Raw genomic sequence first — 22,027 nt, forward strand, 5'->3', positions numbered from 1 at the left:
ACATATTGGAGTAGTTAAAATTAACACTGTGACACTATTTGGCAGAAAAAGACACTGAACTATCTATTACTGTGTCTATTTCAGTCTCTCTCTCTCACCTTAAGGGGCCAAGCTGCATTCACATGGAGGGAGGCAGGACTGTGGAGACTTTGGCCGGCCATCACCAGCACATCATCATAATCGTGTGCGTGCATCAACAGCAAAACATCTTCACAATTATGAACAACTTCTTCAGTCATCTGTGCACCTAATTTTATTTTATCCTCATAAAACAACTGTATCAATAATAATAAAAAAAAGAAAATCTGAGAGCAAAAAGTAAAATCTCAATTAAAAAGGAAAAAATAACACTATTTGAGATTCCAATGATAAAATGTAAAATTAGAGGAAAGTGGAGTTTTCAGAAGCATAACATAATTGACTGTTTCCACTGGTTTGCCTTCATCCGGCGTGTAGCATGGAGGATTAGCGTGCTGTCGGTTTGACCATTTACATGAAAAACTAATGCTCACATTGTCTGCCCCTAATTAACTTCAGCTGCTCAGTGCCGTAAAAAAAAAAATAAAAAAGAAGAAGAAGAAACTACTCATGATTCGTTCCTTAATTATGTCGAACATTTATAGCAAAAAAGCAACAGAGCGGATGTGTAGTATGTGTCCAAACAGGCAAACTGCTGCGAACATTCAACTAAAAACCCCGTTTCTGAGTCCACGATGCTCAATTAGATAAGGTCCATGAGGATTTCATCCTCCATGCCACTGGAGATTTGAGGCATCCCGGGCTGCGGTACAGCGCCTCTCTGACCTCCAGACATCAGGATCTGACCTGCACACAGGTTTGGGAGGTTTGGGAGACGGGTGGAGAGAGAAGAGGAGAGATTCAGAGGAGGGATTCTCTTCACTTTTTTCAGTATTGATACTGATATAAAAAGCCAGACCATGAAACAGGACAGAGAAACTAACAGATCAACGGTAGCATTCTTTAAAATAACTTTAGTAGTAGATATGTAGAATGATTTCTGGAGTTTTGGATGCAATATTTATATTACTGCACACTGTTTTCCAAATCACACCATGTTTTTTTCTCCCATGCAGCCATCAGTTTCTATTTGTATCTTCATTTCAGAGGCATTTGAAATGTGAGTGAATTAGGTAAACATCAAGGTGCTTTACTGTCCCGTACAGTCATTTAAATGTTTACTTTGTACATGAACATACTGCAGACATCCGAGAATTTCAAGTCTGAACGTAAGTCTACAGGAAACTAAACGTATTGCAGTATTATTCTTTGAGAAAATCAATTCTGAGCAACAAATGATGAGCAAACAAAGACAAGAATAATGTGGACAAAAATTAGTTTGGCCCCATTCAAACGTATTGCTCAAAAAAATGCAAATAGAACTTCATGTGTTGAATGATGCCACTGGTGGTGTTCAGGTGCAGGAGAACTGCAAAGCGGGTGGAGATGCAGTTCACCTGTCAAAACACAAAGGGCAACTAATGGCTGACAAGGTGTCTGGGAAACCAGTCCGCGCTCTCACTGGTTGTAAGTCATCTACAGTGCACCTTGTGTTCGTCTGAATGGGACCACAGTCAGCTACCAAAAGGAAATTAATCTTTTAGCAATGGAAATCTTCAAAGTTGAAGCTTCAAATCAATATATAAATGCACCAGAAGTCTGGCAAAGTTTTTCAATCAATGTGCACAATAATAAAGTGAGTTTGACAATGTGGGAGATATTCACACTGGAATGGGATATCTAATAGATACAGATGGCTGCATGTGGAATTGGGAAAAAAAAAAAAATCTAAAATGGAAAAAAAAAGTATAATATGCTTTGGACGATAGTCTGCAGTAATGTGAATCTGGAATGCAGTGTAGTAAATGGGCTAAAAAGACTACAACTGCTCTTTGAGGTCTTTCTGTATTTAACTTTGGATGCCTGATGCTACAGTTGTGTTGAACCAAAAAGGACTCATCTCCTATAACTTGAGCTTTTGAACTTGCTTTTATATCCTTTTTGACATCAACCTTATCAACCTACAGTGAAAACATTTCCAGACCTATATTCTAAATTTTCTTCTTGAGTCAAATTTCTGAACTCCTTCCACCTCTGCAGGGGGTGTTTGCTGACCTGCCAAGGGCTGCCTCCACTGGCCCTGCATTTGAGCCCCCCCTCCTGGTGTCGGATGGACCAACTGCTGCCCTAAACCCTGGTGAGACATCATGCCTGACATGTGAGAGACTCCACCCTGCTGCAAAGACACAGAGACAGCAGAGACACGTCAACACACTTACACTCACTTCACCACCTGTGAGACATTTAACTGAATGGCTGATTCACTCAGACATTTGCTGCACTCTTACTGGCTGCTGCTGGCTGAGGAGGAGACTGCGAAGCTGTGGATTGGCTCCTGGGTTTGAGAGGCGGAGTATGGGGCCCTGGGGCGGGGCTTGTCCACTTTGTGCGACCTGGTTGGGTGGAGCGCCGCTGACCGGCGGCTGTTGGTTGGCTGGTCCAGCGGCTCTCATAGTCAGCTGAAGGAAAGTTTTAAATATCTTACAACGGATTCATGTCATGTAAGAAAATCAGGAATTTAAGGAATTCAAAAATAACCGCCAATCAAGATACAGAGATTTAAAAATCCTGATGATTTCTTTCCACACTAACCTCCTCTGGCTGTATCCTGTCAGGATCATTTTTAGAAGTGATGATCACAAGATGGTTCGCATGCTGATAATAACTCTTTGTTGCTTCATATGTAATAATGGAGCGTTTACGACCTTAAGGCTGATATTAGTGAAGCTATTGTCTACGTTCTGTTGGATGACGATAATGCAGCCTTTCAGGATAAACAGGAAACACAACAGTTGTACAGCGTGGATGTAATCCATCATGTTTGGACCACGTCTATCTTTGCTGTTGGTTTTGTGTCACCTCATGCTCAATGCAAACAATTTCTATTAAATAAAATATACAAACTCAATGCATGCGTGTTATCAATGAAATGTTTATTCCCGATGGCATGCTACAGGAGGAACACTCAACAGCGGCTGGTAGAGCCAACACATGCTGATAGGAAATTGTCCACCAGCGTGATGCTGAGCAGTGGGATGAGAGTGACAGTGTGCCTGTGCTCAGGTGTGTGTTTTTGTATATGTATCACACAGTATTCCTCACAATGTGAAAAAAACAGGATGTCCACAAGTTTCATAAAGACTGGAATTGACTTCTGGCACTGTGCATGAGCAACATAAAACCAAGGACGGACAAAGGACACTGTGTTGGATAAATCTGCTTTGAGCTTATCTACGTAGTTCAAATAAAACCTGTAACTGAATGTTGATATAATACTTTAAAGCCCTTCAAATATCAGGTAAATACCTGTGGACACCCTGAACATATGTTGCTTGTATGTTTGTATAGGAGGCTACTGCAGGTCTCACCAAGTTGTTCTGCCTCTGCTGCTCCTCCATCATAGACACCTGACTAACAGGGGGCATGCCCACCACCACAGACTGGACACAGGACAGAGCAGAGAGAAGGAGTGGGGAGAATGGTGGAAGTGTGAGAAAAAAAAAAGGAGGACAGCGGAGGAAAGGGTTACCGATAAGGCATGCAGAAATCAGCGGGCCCCGGGGCAGCAAAGGTGTCAACAACAGGCAGTGTGAGACGGGAACCAGTGTGGAAACACAGGCATGCCAGCGACGAGTGGCTTCATTTACCTGCTGCTGGACGTTGCCGTGGGAGACAGGAATGGGGCCAGGAGGCCTGTTGAGGAAGTTCTGGTTGGGAGCGACCTGACCAGGCTGCATCGGACCCCCTCCACCACCCAGCTGCTGCTCCGAAACAGAAGGTGAAACAATTATTGAGATATTTCCCAACAGCACCACATGGAACAACAGAACATTTTATCAGCTATAGACTCGGTATGCACTCTTCTCCAGCCCTCATTAACACCTTAAAGTTACCCAGTTCAAATACAGTTCTTTCTCTTTCCAAGTTTTTCTTTCCAAGTTTGAAAAAGCTCGACAGAAGGTGCATTCAAGGGTTCAGCGGCCCTGACAACAAATGTCCAACTGCAAAAACATGGCAGTCTAAGGAAACTAACGACTTTTTAACTGTAATAGACTCTGATCTGTCTCGCTAGATTTCAGAGCCACCTTTCGCACTGTGGACCGCGACATCCTCCTACAACGTCTTGAGAACCTTGCTGGTCTCCAGGGGCTCGCATTCTCTTTGTTCCATTCATACCTGAGTAACAGTAACACTACATCTTCTTCTTCTAAGGTTAAAAACGGAGTTCCACAGGGATCAGTGTTTGGGCCACTCTTGTTTTCTGTTTAGCTGCTGCACCTGGGTCACATCTTCAAAAAACACAACATAATGCATCACTGCTATGCTGATGACAAAAATCTATCATCCTGTAACCAGAAGTCCATGACTGGATTGCATAATTTCCTGCATTTGAAAGGACTGAAGACTGACTGAAATGTTGTTTGTTAGTCCAGCACATCGCTTTGTATAGATTCTTCCATTAACCTTGATGGCTGCATAATTTCTCAGACCTATACAGTTGAGAATCTGGAAATAGTATTCTCTTACATTTGAGCCACACATCAAATATGTAACGCAAACTGCCTTCTTCCTCTTCATAAAATAAGCCAAATACGCCCCATTTTATCCAAATCAGATGCTGAAATTCCTTACATGCCTTCACAACATATAAAATAGACTACTGTAATGTGCTTTCCTCTGGCCTACCTAAGAAAGCAACAAAAGGTCTTCAAGGTCAACAAAAATCGGTCTAGCTGCCAGAGTCCTCGTAAGATCTAAGATGTTGGATCATACAACACCAGCACTGATGTCTCTGTATTGGCTACCGGTTCACACAGCTGACTTCAAACTCTGTCTTCTTACCCGTAAGGCTTTAAAAATGTCTGGCTCCCTCATATATCTCCAGCCTTATTTTTCCATATTCTCCATCACGTCTGTAACGTTCCCATGATGCCGGTTACTTAACTATTCCTCGATTTAATAAGAACTCTTTTGGTGGTCGAGCCTTTGCCCGCCGAGCTCCACTTCTCTGAAATCTACCACTGCACATTCGGGAGGCGAGCTCAGTTGATTCTTTCAAATCCAGGCTGAAAACACTTCTTTTTTCTGTTCACTATGATCTCTCCCGAATTCAACGGCTGTGAAACCAAATCTGGTTTTCCACATGGACAAGTAGGCGAGCTACTCCAGCTCTGTTAGGGTTACACAGCATGATCTTTGTATTTAAGAAGACTAACCTCAACCACGTTGTCTTATTAACATTATTACCTCTGTGTGTGCGTGTGACTGCACTTTCATTGCATTCATGTATTATTTTGTGTTTTCTTTCCGGCTGGTGTTTTTTTTTTACTGATCTGTAATTGTACAAAGACTCTCTGGGTGATGCACTTCAAACAACTGATGGTGAAGTTGTTTGTCTGCATGCTCATACTGCATGTTGAAAAAGAGATTTTGATCTCAATGAGGTTGTTGAAATAAAGGCTTAAATAAGTAAATACTCACAAGCTCATATGTAAACTGAAAGCTTTACTGGCCACTATAATTGTTCTTCCACATACTGGCCCCATAGAGATCCCTTCTTAAAGCAATTTTCTGACAAATCAAGAGAGGATCCTCCAAAGTTAGTCTTTTTAGCACCAAATTTGTTGTATCACTTAAATACACATCACTTAAACATGGCCGACACTCTGACCAACCCTGTTGTCTAAATAAATGAATAAATTCTGGTATTTTTGGATCGGCGAAATGAATCTATAATCTATATTTTCCACCAACATATTTTCCGCATGTAATGGATGTTTACTATGCTAATGACCTTGAGTGTGTTGTGCTGAATCCAAATACTCACCTTCTTTGTGCATGAGTGTGCAGATGGAAAGCAAACACAAACGTGGATGCAATGACACACCGGTGGAGATTTAACTTCCAGCACCACCTGCTGAGGTGTTTGCTATTTTTGATTTCATAGTTTAAAACAAACTGAAGCTTGATGACTAAAGCCGTTAGCAAAATCCGGAGTGAAAGAAGTTGTATACAATATCCATCCAGCGTTTAAACACCAAGCACAAAGAAAGGGAGCAACCTGTTGTTGCTAACAGACTGTGGAAACACACCTGTAAGGCAGCTTCTGATTATACAGAAATACACCAAACAGTTAAAACTCTATTTCACATTTCATTTGCACATTCCTGTAAAAAAAAAAAAAAGAAGGAATCAGACAAGACTGATGTAACTGCTTAAAAAGGCAAAATGTGAAACGGTGCTGTGGTGGCTTGTGTTTCCACTCTGAGGGAGAGACAAGGAGGAATGAAGGGAGTTTCATCCCTCCTCCAAGCACAAATTATTAACTACAGACTCAGATAAGAAAGTGTGATGGAAAAAACACCTCCACCCATCCGTCTTGCTGAATCTGAACAAATCACTTGGGATTGCACTAATGCACTAATGCACAGTGTGTTTTCTGACCAACAATAACAGCGCAACGCACAGCTTTAGGCTCTTTTGATGGAACTAACAACACAGCCGCCTCTTTCTCTCTTCTCCTGTCTATGATTTATCTCCTGTCTTTAACCCAGTAACCTGTAAAATCCCGGATCATGATTTAGGGTGCACACCACTGTTCAGGGAAAAATATTCAATTTTGTCTCGCTGTAAACAGAACACGCTGCAATCTCGTTCCCAAAGAATGCCACTCCGGGGCTTTGCACAGAGAAACCTTAACTACTGGTCCAAATTGAAATTTTAATTACGTTAAGATTGCTGTAGCGCTTCCCTATTAGCAATGCAGCACTGAATATGTGATGATACACAAGAGGCAGAAAAAAAAAAATCTTCATTACAATTTCATGTCTTCTGCCTTCTCTAAATGCCCTGATGCTCATACACACACGGCTTCAAGTTACATATAGGACTGAAGCGCTTTTGGGAAGACAAAAAATTAGCAGGGTGAGTAAACAAGCGCCATCACCGCTGATGAGAACAGACTGCGAGGAGAAATGTAATCCAAGTCATGTAAACCTGACAAGTGGCTTCATTTTTAAATGGAGACAGACTGCTTCTCCGTGTCTGGATGCTGCATTGTTTCAGAGCTGCGCACCATCCCTCCACGGTGGATGCAATAAGCTGGAGTGGAGCCCTGTGATAGAAAAGAGAGCTAATCCAGAGGACAATTTTAAATCAGCCTGTCTCCAGACGTGAGGACGAGCAGAGAGGGGAAAGTCAAATTTTCATGCCGTGCGGACGAGGCAGCGGCATTTGTAACCTGTGATGAACTCAGGCCTCGTCTCTAGATTTTCTTATGCTGTCCCTACAGGTTGGCACACGCCACTGCCACTCCATCGCTTCTCCACCAGCGTGTCTCATGTAATGTTAACATCTGGGCAGCCTGAACTGAAAAATTCATATCTAGCTGAGTTATTCTTTGTTTAAAAAGGTGAATCTGACAACTTTCTACATTTTCAGACTGTAGCACAGATGTTGGAGCCACTAGCGTGACTATTTTTTTTATTTTTTATTAAGTTCTTACCCCTCGTTGCTGGTAGACAGTGAAATGTCCTCAGCTGAAGAGGTAACATGAATGTATTTTTTAACTGTTGGGGTGGTGTGTATTGTAGGACTATGGCTGCAACTAATTTTTATTACTGACTAATTCTGCTGATAACTTTTGATTTGATTTGTGCTTGGTTTACAAATGTAAGACATGTGTGATAAATGCTCATCAGATCAGAACCACCAATTTTCACATTTAAAAAAGCAGGAACCAGCTATTTTTTGCTTAAAAATGAGTTGACATGATTCATGTCAGCTATAAATTAGTCAGCTGACATTCAAACCTGCTATTTCACATTGACATACATGCAGTGGTCACGTTAGTTTAAGTATATCTGTACAAACTATTGTAATTCAACAGCTCAGCCACACACTCAGCCGACATGACATTGATTTTTGGTGACATTGTCGGAAATGTGAAAATCAATTGTATGTTTATTAGTGAGGTCATAGCTAAAGGTGGTGTAGTATTGTTCTCCGTTATTTGGAGAAATATGTTTCATTTAAATACATGGAGGCAGAATTTTAGAAACACCTCTGAATATGATGCAGTTAAGCACAACAACACACTAACTATGATCTCCATGCTAATGTAAATGATTTCATTAAGACCTGAAGACAGTGTCACCAAAAACTGAATATTATAGGTGTACCTTATAAAGCGGACATTGATTGTACAAAGAAAGGCAGTTAACACAGTATATTTACCATAAATAATAACCAAACACAGTAGAGATTGTACGGTGCTGAGGAGACATATGCATATGTGTTGCACCTGTATTTCCTTCTCTTAAGCAGAAACAGTGAGGTGAGAGTGAAATAGGCAGCTTCCTGCAGCAGGAATTTAGCTAATGCTAGTCCAATTAGCCTCTACTAGAGAGAGAGACGTTAGTGGCTGCTGTGAAGATACAGGGCTGGCTAAATGAAATGTCAATAACAATGCACCTTAATGCAGTAAACAATGCACATCAATTCCCCGGTGCTCCTCGATAATGCCTCCTCATGATCACCTACTTTTGGTCTCCCACTCCACAATCCACACTGAAACCTTCCTCTCTTCCCACCAGCTCCATTCCCTCCTCCTGTCTCCACTCACCGCTCTGTGCTGCTGGACCTGCTTGTGGTTGGTGATGACTTGCCGGATGCCGTTGACGAAGCCGCTCTGGTCGTTGGGGATGAGGCCCATGAATATTCTCTTCTTGGAAGAGTAGAGCAGCATCAGCACCCGCACTTCGCAGGGTGAGGTAGTGTGGGGGAAGTGGACACAGCCGGCCTGGAGGGAGGGTCACAGGGCAGATTAAGACCCTGACATGGGACTCTGGTGTAATCATGGGATGGGCTCAGGCTTGGGGACATAACCTAGTCCTGAGCTCCTTTGCCCAATCAAACATATTGGTTTTATAAATTGAATGCAAATGGTATTAACTTAATTCACACTACGCTTTCCCTGGGCTGTAAATCAAATTCAGGGAAAGAGGCAGAGCTCAGCTGGACTCGACCGTATTAATGCCTCTGCTATTTCTCAATGATTTTACCTGATTACAGTGCGCCACATTGACAAAACCCTTATCATTATTCTGGAACTGAATCAAAACTTATTAAAGTTTTAGTTGTTTTTTTTTTAACTGATGGCAAAGCATGTTTAAAATCACATTATCTTACTTGACAGTGACTAAATGTATGGCCTGGAACCCCCTCTAGAGTCTTTACCACAACACTACAACACAGCTCCATATGACCAACTACTGGCCAGGGGTGGGACCTGCACTCAGCTGTCACTCATGGAAAATGTATCGAGGCATACTGAATCATGGATAAGATTGGGATGTGAAGGGAACTGCATTTTAAGGCTCAGGGCACAGAGGTGCATGAAAACTTACAAAACCATTGGCCATAATGCGGTACAGGCCTTTCAGCGACTCCACGTCTTTGTTGGTGAAGAGAAACTGAACCATTCGAGAGTTTCTGAAGAGGTGACCTAAGGTTGTCTGCGGAAAAAGCGGGCAAGAGAGTGCTTAGTTATGCATCATTCATAAACAAGATGCTACTGCAAATAACAGTCACCACAACACTTTCACACACACACACTAAAACAAAGGCGAGAAAATGGTCTCACCAGTAGCTGCTGTGGAATCAGCTGCATGATGAGCTTCTGTGGCCACTGGTCTGTGTTTCTGGTTAGAGACACAATGGCAGCTATGAGCATCAAACATCCCCCATTTATGGCAGATTAAGTCCATAGTGTTTGATTGGCTACTCACAGATTTTCCCCTTGGTTAACATGCACTTGACACGGTAGAGAACGTGTCAGTTTGGTGGTTGAATCTATAGAGGAGGCTTTAGGCTTCTGCAGGGATTAATAGAGAGAGAAAGGACACAAAAAGAAGAGGACAGTTAGCAAGTGAGCCTGAAGAAGAAGCACATGAAAAACATTACTTTACAGGTATCCTGAGGGACTTTAAAATCCTGACTATGACCTCTAGTAGCGCTATGGTGCTCTTTGGGTCAGATTTTGTTTGTCTCACATGTGCACGATACAAATTCCTGCTAAAGGTTTTCACACGGTTCCACTGATGTACAGGAGGTGCACTGCGATGCGCCAGCAAAGGCAGGAAAGAAGACTGCAAGCTAGCAAAGATGGATGTAAACAAGCTGGATAAAATACTTTAAAAAAATCAGCTTTGCAAATGAGGGAGAAAATGCATTCGACATGTTAGACCTCAAAGATACGAGCGATGCATTGTGACGAGTAACACTGTATGTAAATATTACTGCTGTTTGTTGAGGAAAAAAAAACTCCACAGGGCCCCTTTAAGTTTAGAGCGGACATCAGGAAGCCAGACAGTGCGTGGTGAAAAAAAACACTATTGCTTTTCACACATTTAAATATTTTTAGATAATTCACACCTACAGATTTTTAACTTTAAAGAAGACTGGATGGTATTTTTACTGCCGCAGAATCACAACACCAACAGTCCCTGAGACAGCCTACGCCGAGGTGCTGAGAGGAGACTCCAAATGACTGTCCAACCTCAGACTCAGGAGTTATGCTGGTCGACATTTTTACTCTTTTACCACTAATTCCAAGGAACTGGATTTTCTACTTTTGTAGAAACTATTGTCTACATGTGTTTATTAAATCTGGAAAATCTAATAACTGCAGAGCCACTGCCTGATTATGGGACGCATGGGTTGCTGTTGTGATCTACTGGTACCAATTACACTCCTGGTGAGAGCTGTGTGAGCCCATTATTTCCAACAGAGAGAGCGGCTGTGCGACAGGACAGGACTGACAGGAGGTGGAGGTTATGGCCCTAACAACTTTACTATAGAAAGGAATGATGGAAGAGTAATTTTTTTTACATCTCTGGACTCCTGGAGTTATTTACTGTGACTCCACTCTCTAATCCTACCGGGATTTAAGGAAAAATCTTGCAGAAAATATCTGACAGGATTGTTTCTGCCAAGTTAGAGAACTATTGTGATTGCTTACATTTTGGTGTGATCTGTAGCATCTTTGTTTGCTGCTTCGTTGCTTGATGTGCTGCCCTTTATTCAGCGCACTGTCAAACTGCCGTTAATAAAGCATTTTCAATGAGAACACTGGACTCCAGCAAGAGTGAGTCTGTCACCTCTGTCGTCTGTAATATTCATGGCCAGGATATCAAGGTGCAGCTAAAGACTGGTGATATTGGAGTGGCACCTCTGCTATATGTGGATATCGTCCTTTTGGGTGTGTCTGACCATGATATTCAATGTTTGCTGGGGCTGTCTGGATGAGGAACAGCATCTGCAAACCTGACATCATGGGCCTCTAAAAGGAATAAGCTTGATTTGCTAAGTCAAGGTGAAGGAGGAGAGTAAGAGGGGGCGGTAGTCTGATTCAGTGGGAAGTCTCAGTCTATGTGACAAATAAGCTGAGGTGGTTCAGCTAAGGATGCCTCCTAACTGTCTCTTTCTGGACGCTGGGATTGAACAACAGGGAAGAGCCAGGGCATGCTGGGGGATTATATCTTCCAGCTGGTCCTCGGAGCAGCTGGAGAACTGCTGAGGAAAAGGAGATGTGGGCAGCCCTGCTCACCCCCTTTGCCATTGTGACCCCAATCAGGACAAGCAATTAAAAACTGGACGAATGGATGGACTTTTAAAGACCTGCAGATAACCTGTTTCCGAGCAAAATGTCAAGAATGAAAGGAAAAAAGAACTACTTTCTAAGGGCATCAATACAGAAACCCCACTGGGGAAAACCAGCACTCTTCATCTTCAGGGCATCGATACAGGATCAATGATCAATCAGTCACATTTTAGTCAGGCCTGTCATTGTCATTGTGCGCTCCATTACAAATGTATGGTGCTGGGCTCTGCAGACAAATGGGTTATTTATTTCCAGGTCTTGCTAATGCCGGAATAAAAGGGGGGCTGTGATATAGACAGTAATAAAACAATCCCCTTCAAATGCATCTGCCTTAAAGTGGTGGGGGAAAAAAAAATGTTAGCAAAATCATTCTGGGGAGTTACCCCACATTTTAGACAACAAAAGCTTTCAGGAATTAACTGACTGAAATTCAGCCAGAACAGAAAACAGAGCCAAGTGTGCTGGCATCTCTTGTGAGAGTTTTTATCAACAACTATTTCTTCAGCTGAGTTTTGGAGCCTGTAGTGTAATTCTCCTCAACATTACACATCACTCCTGGAGAGGATCGCTTACAGAGTCGAAAGCCTAATGAGTGAACTGGAGGAGGAAATCGCAGATTACGAGCCGCTCAGGTTGTTTGCTGCTGTATATGCTCAAGATTTAGAGTTTCCAACTCTTATTCCTGTCCATTTAATTGACTGAGGTAATTTTGACAAAGAGAAGAGGGAGGATGAGACTGTAGTCGATAGAGGCCATTGATCCGAGTCCGTCCACCAAACACAAACACTTGAAGGCCTCATGAGTGTCGCATAAAAGCCATTAACATCCATTTTCCTGGCTCAGCACTGCCACTGTAAACTGAATCGATTTGACCTTGAGCCGAACAAATAGTAGTAGGACAGTAAAATGATGTGCAATTAATCATACTGTAAAACAATCAATGACAGGTGGTTATTAAGACTTACCACAGTGATCGGTTCCAGACAGTGATGATGATCACAGGATCAGTTATCAGGTCCTGCTGGTTTTAATACAGACTGATTTCCAGCTGGGATATAAGTTAACTAAAACAACTATTTGACATTTGGGAAAACACGTTTATTTTGTCTTGCAGAGAGTTAGCAGAGCAGATCGATACCACTCTTATATTGGTCCAGTAAATATAAAGCTTAGCTTAGCATAGTTTGCTTCCTTTGGCCCAAGTTAGGCTAGCTGCTTCCAGTCTTTATGCTAAGCTAAGCTAACCGGCTGCTGGCTATAGCCTGATATTTACTGTGCAGACATTCGAGCGGTATCAATCTTCCCCTCTAACTCTTGCCAAGAAAGCAAACCAGTACATTTCTCAAAACTATTTCTTTAACTCACTCCTGCCTCTGAAACTGGAGGGCTAGACTTGGGAGCCACTGAACTAGTAAGACTTTCACCTCAGCCAGAGCACTGAGTTTTAATCCTAAATACTGGTTTGTGCCTTTTGGGGGGGAAAAAGACCACTAACATTCAGTTTTTAGTACTGTAAGTGATTTTAATTAAACTGCAGAGACTGGTCTTAACAACACAGTTTCTAATATTGCTTTAGTTTCCAACTTAATTTAGGGCACCAACCACTCTGCACCACTTCAGAGTCAGACTTTTTTTACTGAGCTTTACCTCTTGCCATTCCAGAACACCGGTCCATGCTACAATCTTATTGGCCACACCTTGTGGCTGTCCAATTGGATTTGCATTGCCTTGAGGTCCAGGCACACCAGGCTGTCAAGAAAATGGAAGAGGAGAGGATAACATGTAGCGTACCAGCACAATTTAAAAGCAGAACTGACCTCAGAGTCAGTGTACTTGTCAATTCAAGGGAAAAACCACAGACTAATAGATGATTTTCATTAAGTTAATAATATAAAATATGTAGTTCTGCAGAGCTGACTGAACTGGAACATCATTAAATCTGAAACTTGAAACAACTGGATCTATATTAACATAAGTATGTTGTAGGAATAGAGAGAAGAATGAATAAATGAACTGAAAAACGGAGAAAAAACAACAATGACTGCACCCACAATGATTTTCTAGGGGAAAGGGAATATGGTCTGGTTTTGATCTGTTAGTAGTTCTAACATTTAAAATTCATTTTGATATTAGACTTCAGACAGTGCGTTAGTCTGCAAACTGGGCTCCAGGCTGCTGGTGCTACGACATCGCAGATTAAAGTCTTGGTTCTCTGATTTCTAACTTGAGCAGAGCCACTTACATTTGAAAATATCAATATGATTTAAACATTGACAGTGTTTACAAGGGGGTGAGAATAGCAAATCAAGCCTTCAGCTGAGTGCCATGAGTTATTTAAAGAGAATGACGAGCCTCCCTTCACTGGTTCCCAGTGAAATATAGAGCTGATTTCTTTAATTGTTTTTATTTTGTCTTTCAGTCATTTCAGATCTTCCCTATTTATTGTTTTAACTTCATCTGTTAGCGCTAATCATCTATTTATGTTATGTAAATGTAAATGATTTAATTGAGTTTCTCTGTAAAGCACTTTTTAACTGTGCTCTGCTCATAAGTGTCACTTGGCCTGGTCACAGGTCAGGCAGTGCAATGATTAGTCGAATAATCCATCAAAAAATTAAGTGCCAACTATTCTGATAACTGATTAATCGTTTCACCATTTTTTTTGACATTTTTAAGACTTAACAATTAAGCATGAAAATAATTGTGAAATTAATTGATGATGACAATAATCATTAGTTGCAGCCCTAATTACATTGGTCAGACAATCACTCATCTCTGTGTATGCCTGACCTAGATCTCCAGGCAGTTCATCTAAACATGTTGGTCGACACAGGACACCACTTTCACACAGATAAAAGCATGGTGGGCGCATGATGACGCAATTACCTTCACTACGGCTCAGTAAATAAATGACAACCCCTCAGGTGGGATAAAAAATTTAGCATGGTGTCAATTGACAGCCCTGGATGTAAATATACAGAGTAAGACAAGATGAATATGTGCATAAAGTTAGAATTTACATTTTGCAAGAGAGCCAACAAAACCATGTTTGGTATTTTAAACTGTAACAACAGCACCCCCTGTAGACAACTAAGCAAATAACAGAATGCAGTAAAGAGATGCCACAGTTAGCAGGAGCAAAGGAACCTAATGGTCTACAATCCAGACTCCCATAACCTCAGCTTTACAGAACCCGTAAAGTTTCCACTATGTTTTACAAATGATGATTGATGATTTGATATACTGAAATGATATGGACATAAATAATACAGACGAGTAACAGGCAGGCAGATATTCTGAATCAGAATACACGAATCTAAGCAGGCGCTTATCTGAACATGTCCTGCATCATTAAAGGATTAGTCGAACATTTTGGGAAACTGACAATCCCTCATAACACCGCAACTGAAAAAACTTTCTGTTTCCAGTTTTTATGCTAAGATAAGCTAATCAGCTGCTGGTATTTACCAGGCAGACATTAGAGAGGAATCGATCTTCTTATCTAACTCTTGGCAAGAGAGCAAATAGGTGTATCTCCCAAAATGCTGAATTATTCCTTCAACAGCTGAGTTTGCCATGTTGGAAATAAACTGTTGCATTCCCCCCCTCCCCCAACCCCTTAAACATCAAGTTACAGGTCATTAAGCTCCTGTGGCAGAAAACGTCCACAACTTTTCTGTCAGTCTCCCCACATCGACAAAAAGAAACAGATGGTATCGGCATCATTGGTTTGATCTTAATAATCATAACTTACCATGTTGGGCTGTGCTGCAGGAGCTGTGGGCTGATTCGGCGTGGGCTGCTGCTGAGGTGGCGCCTGTGGCTGCTGATTGGGTGCAGGCTGTCCTGGGGGCGGGACTGGCTGCTGTTGATTGGGACCAACTTGTTGCTGCGGCATCATGGGCTGCGTTGCTGTGGTGACTGTTGACATGCTGGGCTGGTTGAGCTTCCCCGCCGACACCGATGCGATGGTTGGCTGAGCGGTGAACTGAGGACCTTGACTGTGCAATCCTGGGACTGAAGGAGGGCGAGGGATCACAACGAAAATCTAATTTTAAAAACTGATACCACTCATAAAAGCAACAGAAATTACAGACCATTGCTTGCATTGCAATTATTTTTGGTCATTTCAATTTTTTCTAATCAAAGATCCTGTTATAGGTCACATCGGGTGTGACTATCTAGTAAATACCAAAAATGTTAAAAAAAAAAATGGCAATTAGTTTTCCTGTAATATGCACAAACACAGTCACACATACAGTATGCACACATAGAGAATAAAAGCTAAGCTCAGCATAAATTGTTCACAAAAGCCCACAGAGCCCACTGGTAACTCACAGCGACTCTTCTGGTTATTGGCTGCCTCCACTGCCTTCTGTGCAGCCACCTGAGCAGGAGTCATGGGGGGCGGATTCTGTCAGCGAGCACATTAAAGGAAGACAATGCTGGTTAAAACGTTTTAGAGGAGGAACAAAAAGACCACTGTCTGAGACAGAGCCAAAAGCAGACGGCAGGAATTAGTCTCCAGGCAGCCTTACGCTGTGTGGCTGCTTGGCCGTTACCTGATAAGGGTGGGTGTTAATGGGTGCAGGGGGCTGTGAAGCTCCACCAACAGGCTGACTGGCAGACAGTGGCTGTGGAGGGAGGACAGGTTTGAGTGGCCCGGGTCCTCCACCTGAGGAAACTGGAGACAGACAGTGGGACGAGTCTTTATACACTTCTAAGATGTAAATTTAAGAATTGCCAACGTAGGAGTAAAATAGTGCTTGACTAAAAATGAAGGATAAGACAAATTCACTCCTACTCACAGAAAAGTGTAGGAGTAACCATTAACCACTCTGTATTTACACCTGCTGTAGCTACAGCAAACTGAAGAATGTCTTCACACGATCAATCACATCATCTTACAGCTGAATTGTGTATCATTTTTAACACCTCTACCACATCTTATATCAACAACTAGTATCTTACAACTACATTAGTACAGATGTAATTATAAGAAAACTGGCCAAAATGAAATAAAAACAAAATTAGGCTGGAGATTGAAAGAAAAGTGTGCTGCTGGTGGAGGAGGTACCTCAGAGAAACCAAATAATAAAAAAGCAATTTACTGCAGCACCACAGAAAAAACACAGACAAAAAAGATGCATGGAAAGAGATAACAACATTAATGCCAGCTTTACTTATCATTCGCAACCCTGGCAAACATGAAAAAGTGCTGTAACATCCTATCAAAAGCGTGTCTGGAGATAAGAAGCTTACAAAAATGCAGCTACGATAACTGGCAAACTGTAAAGATAAACTACACTACTCTGCACGTTGCTCAATACAGTACATAACATACTGTTAATTATGAACAGCATCTAAAACTCATCTGCCTGTGTGAGACGTCGTGTGATTGTCTTTGTCTCCATAATGAAAGTAAGATTTATTCTTATAGCACTTTTCAAAACAAAATATGCCACAATACATTTCTAAATTTGCATTTGCTGCAGCCATCTAGGATCGTAACTGCCAACAGCTAACCGAATTCAAAGAGCTCTGCAGCTCAAAAAGAATTCATTCAAAGGAGTGAGGTAAAGAGCTTCTATTATTAAAGCTGCACTGATAGTTTTGGCAAGTTGTAGGCAGACTAGCTCCACAACCAGGTGACAGACACACAGCTTTGACATAGGATCTCCTAATAAAGTCGCTCTGGCTAACCTGATTGTCCGGCAGAAACAGAGCACCGTTAGCTTTCATTTGGACAGGATTTAATACCACTATGTATTCCTCTTGCTAGATGTGATTTGGTCTCTGCTCACTCCCGAGAAAAATATCTGTCTCTTTAGCTGCCACACAGTCAACTTTTTGCAGTGGCTAGTCGCTTCATGTGATGTGTAATGCTCAGGATGCACGATACAGTAGGACCAGTTTCATCAGGGGCATTTTCACAGAGATTAGAAAAGGCTGACTAATGGCCAGATGAGTGACATGTTGCAGATCATAAATTCTGGGTTGTGAAACAGATATCTATTGATACCTGTAGGGTTTCATGAGTGTTGAAGGAATTTACTGCTTTAAAACTGCAGGGCAACAAAACATTACAACAATTGCACAATAAATATTGCTAGAAAAATTATCCCAATTGAATGGATTATGTAATGGAATTCTAGTTCTTTCAGAAGAAATCTGAACACACACAAGCAGGCACACACACACAAACACACACACACACACACACACACACACACACACACACACACACACACACACACAAAGTTAAATGATGTTTCTTACCAGGAAGTGAGATGCCTCTGACTAGGACCATGTGGAAGGGGTCCTGACTGTAGTCTGGATGGGGTTCAACCACACCTCCTACTGGAGACGCCCGCTCAAACAAAGCCCTTAGTGCGGGCAGCTTCCGTGGAGCCACGACAGAGAAGTGAATTCCTCTCTAAGAAAAACGAAAAAGAAATCTACTTAATTAAATTCATCCACTTTGATTTTGCCTATCATATATAACAGAATTATCTAGAAATTTAAATTTACAACAAAAATAATGACACAATTAAATTAGTCTAATTAAGAACCTAATGGAGGCAATATCAGTGATAACTTACATCTCTGATGATTTTGACCAAGTTGTCTGCTGTGCAGCCGGTGTAGCTAACACTCTCCACAGCTGGAAGCAGGTACGGAGGAGAGTTACACAGCAGCACACACACCTTGTGGGTTTGACCTCTGGCAAAGGTAGAGAGAGAGAAAGCAAAGAGTTGGGTTTTCCATCACTACAAGTGCCCCTGTCGGAGTAAATTACCCACTGAGTTGCTAATTTATGGAGGATTTCTTTAGACTTAATCTAAGAATTTGGAGGATATTTAGTTTATTGGAGCCATCTTATGGAGGGCATCAGAGAAACTAGTAAACTGGTAAATCACTTCCGCTTTGGATTCATCACTCAGTTGTGCTGCTTGCCACTTAAAAAAGGCAAAGTGCAGTCCGTAGATCTGTTCACAGTTGTTTCAGTGTGTTTTTTCATGGCCTTCTTGCCCTACCTCACTGAGACAGTACTTATCAAGCAAAAAATGACAAAAATAACAAGACTCTGTTTCCCTAATCACTCCCACAGATTTCATTACTTTCTAATGGCCAAACAGGAGCAATAGATTGCTTAGTAATGATCCCGCCATTGTTATGCCGTGAGAACACTTTTAAAATGTGTGCACTGTTCTAAGGAATTGGTGAGCAGTGTGAAACAAAAGACTTACATTTGCTCCCTCATCTTCTTAAAGTCATCAAAGAGCTGCAAGGCCACAGAGAGTCCCTCTGCAATTAGACTACAGCTTTCTGCTCCACCTCCCATGAACCTAAGTGGAAAAACAGGGTAATTTAATATCACACTGTCTCATTTATCTCTATTACTGTTAAATAAAGCATTATGAGACCACAAGAACGTCAGCTTTGTAATGATCACTTACTGGATGCTGTCGATCCACGAGACAAACTCAAAGGCAGAGCTGGTCGGTGCGTGACACTGGACATATGACTCAGGAGCACAGTCCACTGTATTGAACACCACAAGACCATACTGTGTCCCTCCATACTGAAGGACAAAAGAAGCAGGAATATTTAGATTGGCAATATAAACAAATGCTTCTCCAGGTAATTGTCCTCTGAATTCACTGACAAAGAGGGAAAACTGAATCATCAAAAAACAACACTCACATCTCCACCAAAATCTGTTTCTGCTGGGGGCCCGCCATTGAAATACCTAAAGTAAAAGATACATGAATAAATAAAACTGAGGCATGACAATGTGAATAACAAAAGAATAACGAAGGAGAGGAGGAGTGTTTTAGCACTCTTACTCAATAGCTGGAAGTATGTAATTTTTCCTTAGAGATTCAAAGTAGGGTCCGAGATTTGCCGTCCCTTCGATGACAAACACCACATCAGCCACCTGGTTGGTCCCAGGCTTGGTGGATGGTTCCATGAGTGCCGAACCTGCCACTATGGATCTGGACAAGAAGACGGGAAATATTTTACATTTGAAGTCTTAATGAGATACCTTCAAACGGAGGAACTAGGAGCTACATTTATTTTCTGAGTTTATGTTCTTGACTCCAGTGCAAAGTAACACAACAGGAAGAGATGAGCAGCACTACTTTCACAAGCAATTCAAGCAATCAAATACTCAGTACTGCATATTTCATGGAAAATCTGCAATTGGTAGGTATTCAACACAATAACGTTACACTGGAGGACAACAATGGGAAAGAATCAGAATAAAAGCAGAACTTTCATCAGCATAAGCGCTGTTTGTTGCTTCAAGTTCTGCTGAATCCAAGAAACGAAATAAGAAGGTATGTAGCCAAAAGTCACTGTGTTGGGTCATGAATGGTTAAATCGTTCCTGACAGATACTGTCACATAATTTCACTGGTAAGTTAAAAAGTGGAGTGGAATAAAAAAGAGCAAAAAGAAAAGAGCAGGAGACAAAGATCTTCCAATACAAGAGACTTTTAGGAGTAACAAAAGCCGAGCAGGTCTGCAGAGCAACTGAACACATACAGAACTGCGACTCCATGTAAACCGTTTTAGCAGGAACAAATAACTTAATCTAGGCGCCTCCTTTGACCTTTTCCGCCATAGATACAACTCCTTTCCTCCACTGGTCTGAATACAACGGTAGAATATGTCCAGGTCTTACGACATTTATGGTTGTGCGTCTTTAGTGAGCGCCTTTAACAGGATGTTGATGTTCTCAGGCTTGACAGTCGTACACAACCACATGCTTGTTAACAGCTACAGACTCGGATAACGTTACATTAATAATGTGATTACAGCAGGTAATCGAGTGAATAGAATAAAGGGTTTTAAATGAGTGAACATGGCAGAGTAAAATACTACAAATGCACGCGAACGAATACAAAAGCATGCAGCACAATCAAAACGCCAGAACTACACCAGAGCTTTTCACTTAGTGTTAGCTAGGTAATGTTGGGTAAATTAGCATCAACGTCAGTGAGCGATTTAACTAACAGTGAAAATAACGGGAACTAACCAGCCGCCTTCTCGCTTAAAAGGGATGTGGACTCACCTGGTGGTATGCGCTGCCGGGAGAGTCGTGGGATCAATTAAATACAAATAGATTATAAAATTTGTTGGAATTAGCAGTGACTACATAGCATTGCTAGCATGCCCATTTGTTGTATTTTTGACGGAAGTGACAGACCGACCCGCCCACAGAATCTTCTTCGGCCATCTTTTTTGTGCACACCAGGCTCTCCGGGGTGGAGTGCTGCCACCTACCGCTCAAACCTTGAACGACGCTAGATTTTCACACTCTGTATTTTTATATACTGTATACCTTATAACAACCTTCCTCATGAGGTCATGTTTGTCATGTCACCCAATTATTATCATGTCGCAAGTAGCCCAAAGTAAGAAAACTCATTTTTATAGCAAATCTCAATACCAAATCCATTAAAAGTGCATGACAAATTTGCTAAAACTGCATAAAACGGCATAAGCAGGGGCACAGAGAGCAGTTACAGTGCAATGCAAAATTCTTTAAACCTGGATCTCAAAGAACTGAGAGTTGGAGCAGACCTCAATACCTTCCAGATATGTGGTGCATATAAACTGAGTCCTCTTTGTCCAGCATTCAGGTTTGTGTCTGGAGAGTAATCACACCTGTTCCAGATGAGTTTGTTTGCGGAATCACAGCCCAGTCTGCCAGTCCACACTTCAGTGGAGATCCAGGATAGATTGCAATTCCACACATCTACAAACAGCCTCTCAGCAAGATATTTTTAATATTAAGAAACCAGACACTCTGTAGTGCTGCTTTCTGTCTCTACTAACCAGCAGTTTTGTGTACTGCTAAATCAAGCTTTAGGACTGTGTCTCAGTCCAAGGTTTTATCAACAACCTAACCGTCTCTAACATGAGACCACAGCCCGAAGCTGTCCCAGCTGTTTTTCACCACCAGCTGCCTGCCTCTGCAGAGTGTCGTCCCCTGCGCTCACCACACACACATTCATTTACTGTGCACACACAGGAATATCTCTGTCCAACCGTCACTTTATTTCGCTCTTTATTGGTGAGTTTTAATATAGTGCTTTTCTTACAGTGCAATATCTTCACACAGAATTTCATAAGCAGAAAAGCAAAAGGCTCCTTACCTCTTATGCAACCACTTTTCTGTGTGAAGATAAAGCTCCGGAGCCCCGATCCTTGGCCATGATAGCATGCTCAATCCAACCTCTGTCGTGATGCCAAATTATGTAGAGAATAACTCATC

The 22,027-nt window shown here is 41.8% G+C and overlaps 1 protein-coding gene across 2 annotated transcripts; it reads right to left on the reverse strand.

The window, feature by feature from the left end:
- Positions 1–238: 238 nt before the first annotated feature.
- med25 (mediator complex subunit 25) lies at positions 239–20,952 on the reverse strand. Of its 2 annotated transcripts, XM_041957750.1 has the most exons (20): positions 20,822–20,952; positions 19,591–19,740; positions 19,448–19,493; positions 19,201–19,325; positions 18,991–19,089; positions 18,343–18,463; positions 18,020–18,176; positions 16,303–16,424; positions 16,079–16,154; positions 15,495–15,757; positions 13,388–13,489; positions 9,867–9,952; positions 9,722–9,779; positions 9,486–9,593; positions 8,702–8,878; positions 3,726–3,839; positions 3,447–3,518; positions 2,367–2,537; positions 2,134–2,254; positions 239–825 (listed from the first exon to the last, which is right to left on the reverse strand). In XM_041957750.1, exons 2-20 carry the CDS (start codon positions 19,713–19,715, stop codon positions 722–724), a joined length of 2,247 nt encoding a protein of 748 aa, XP_041813684.1. In that variant the 5' UTR covers positions 19,716–19,740; positions 20,822–20,952; the 3' UTR covers positions 239–721. The 2 variants fall into 2 exon arrangements, with proteins under 2 accessions (XP_041813684.1, XP_041813685.1); XM_041957751.1 differs by lacking the exon at positions 3,447–3,518.
- Positions 20,953–22,027: the final 1,075 nt, after the last annotated feature.

Source organism: Chelmon rostratus, chromosome 17 (genome assembly GCF_017976325.1).
Source record: "Chelmon rostratus isolate fCheRos1 chromosome 17, fCheRos1.pri, whole genome shotgun sequence".
Taxonomy (NCBI): Eukaryota; Metazoa; Chordata; class Actinopteri; order Chaetodontiformes; family Chaetodontidae; genus Chelmon; species Chelmon rostratus.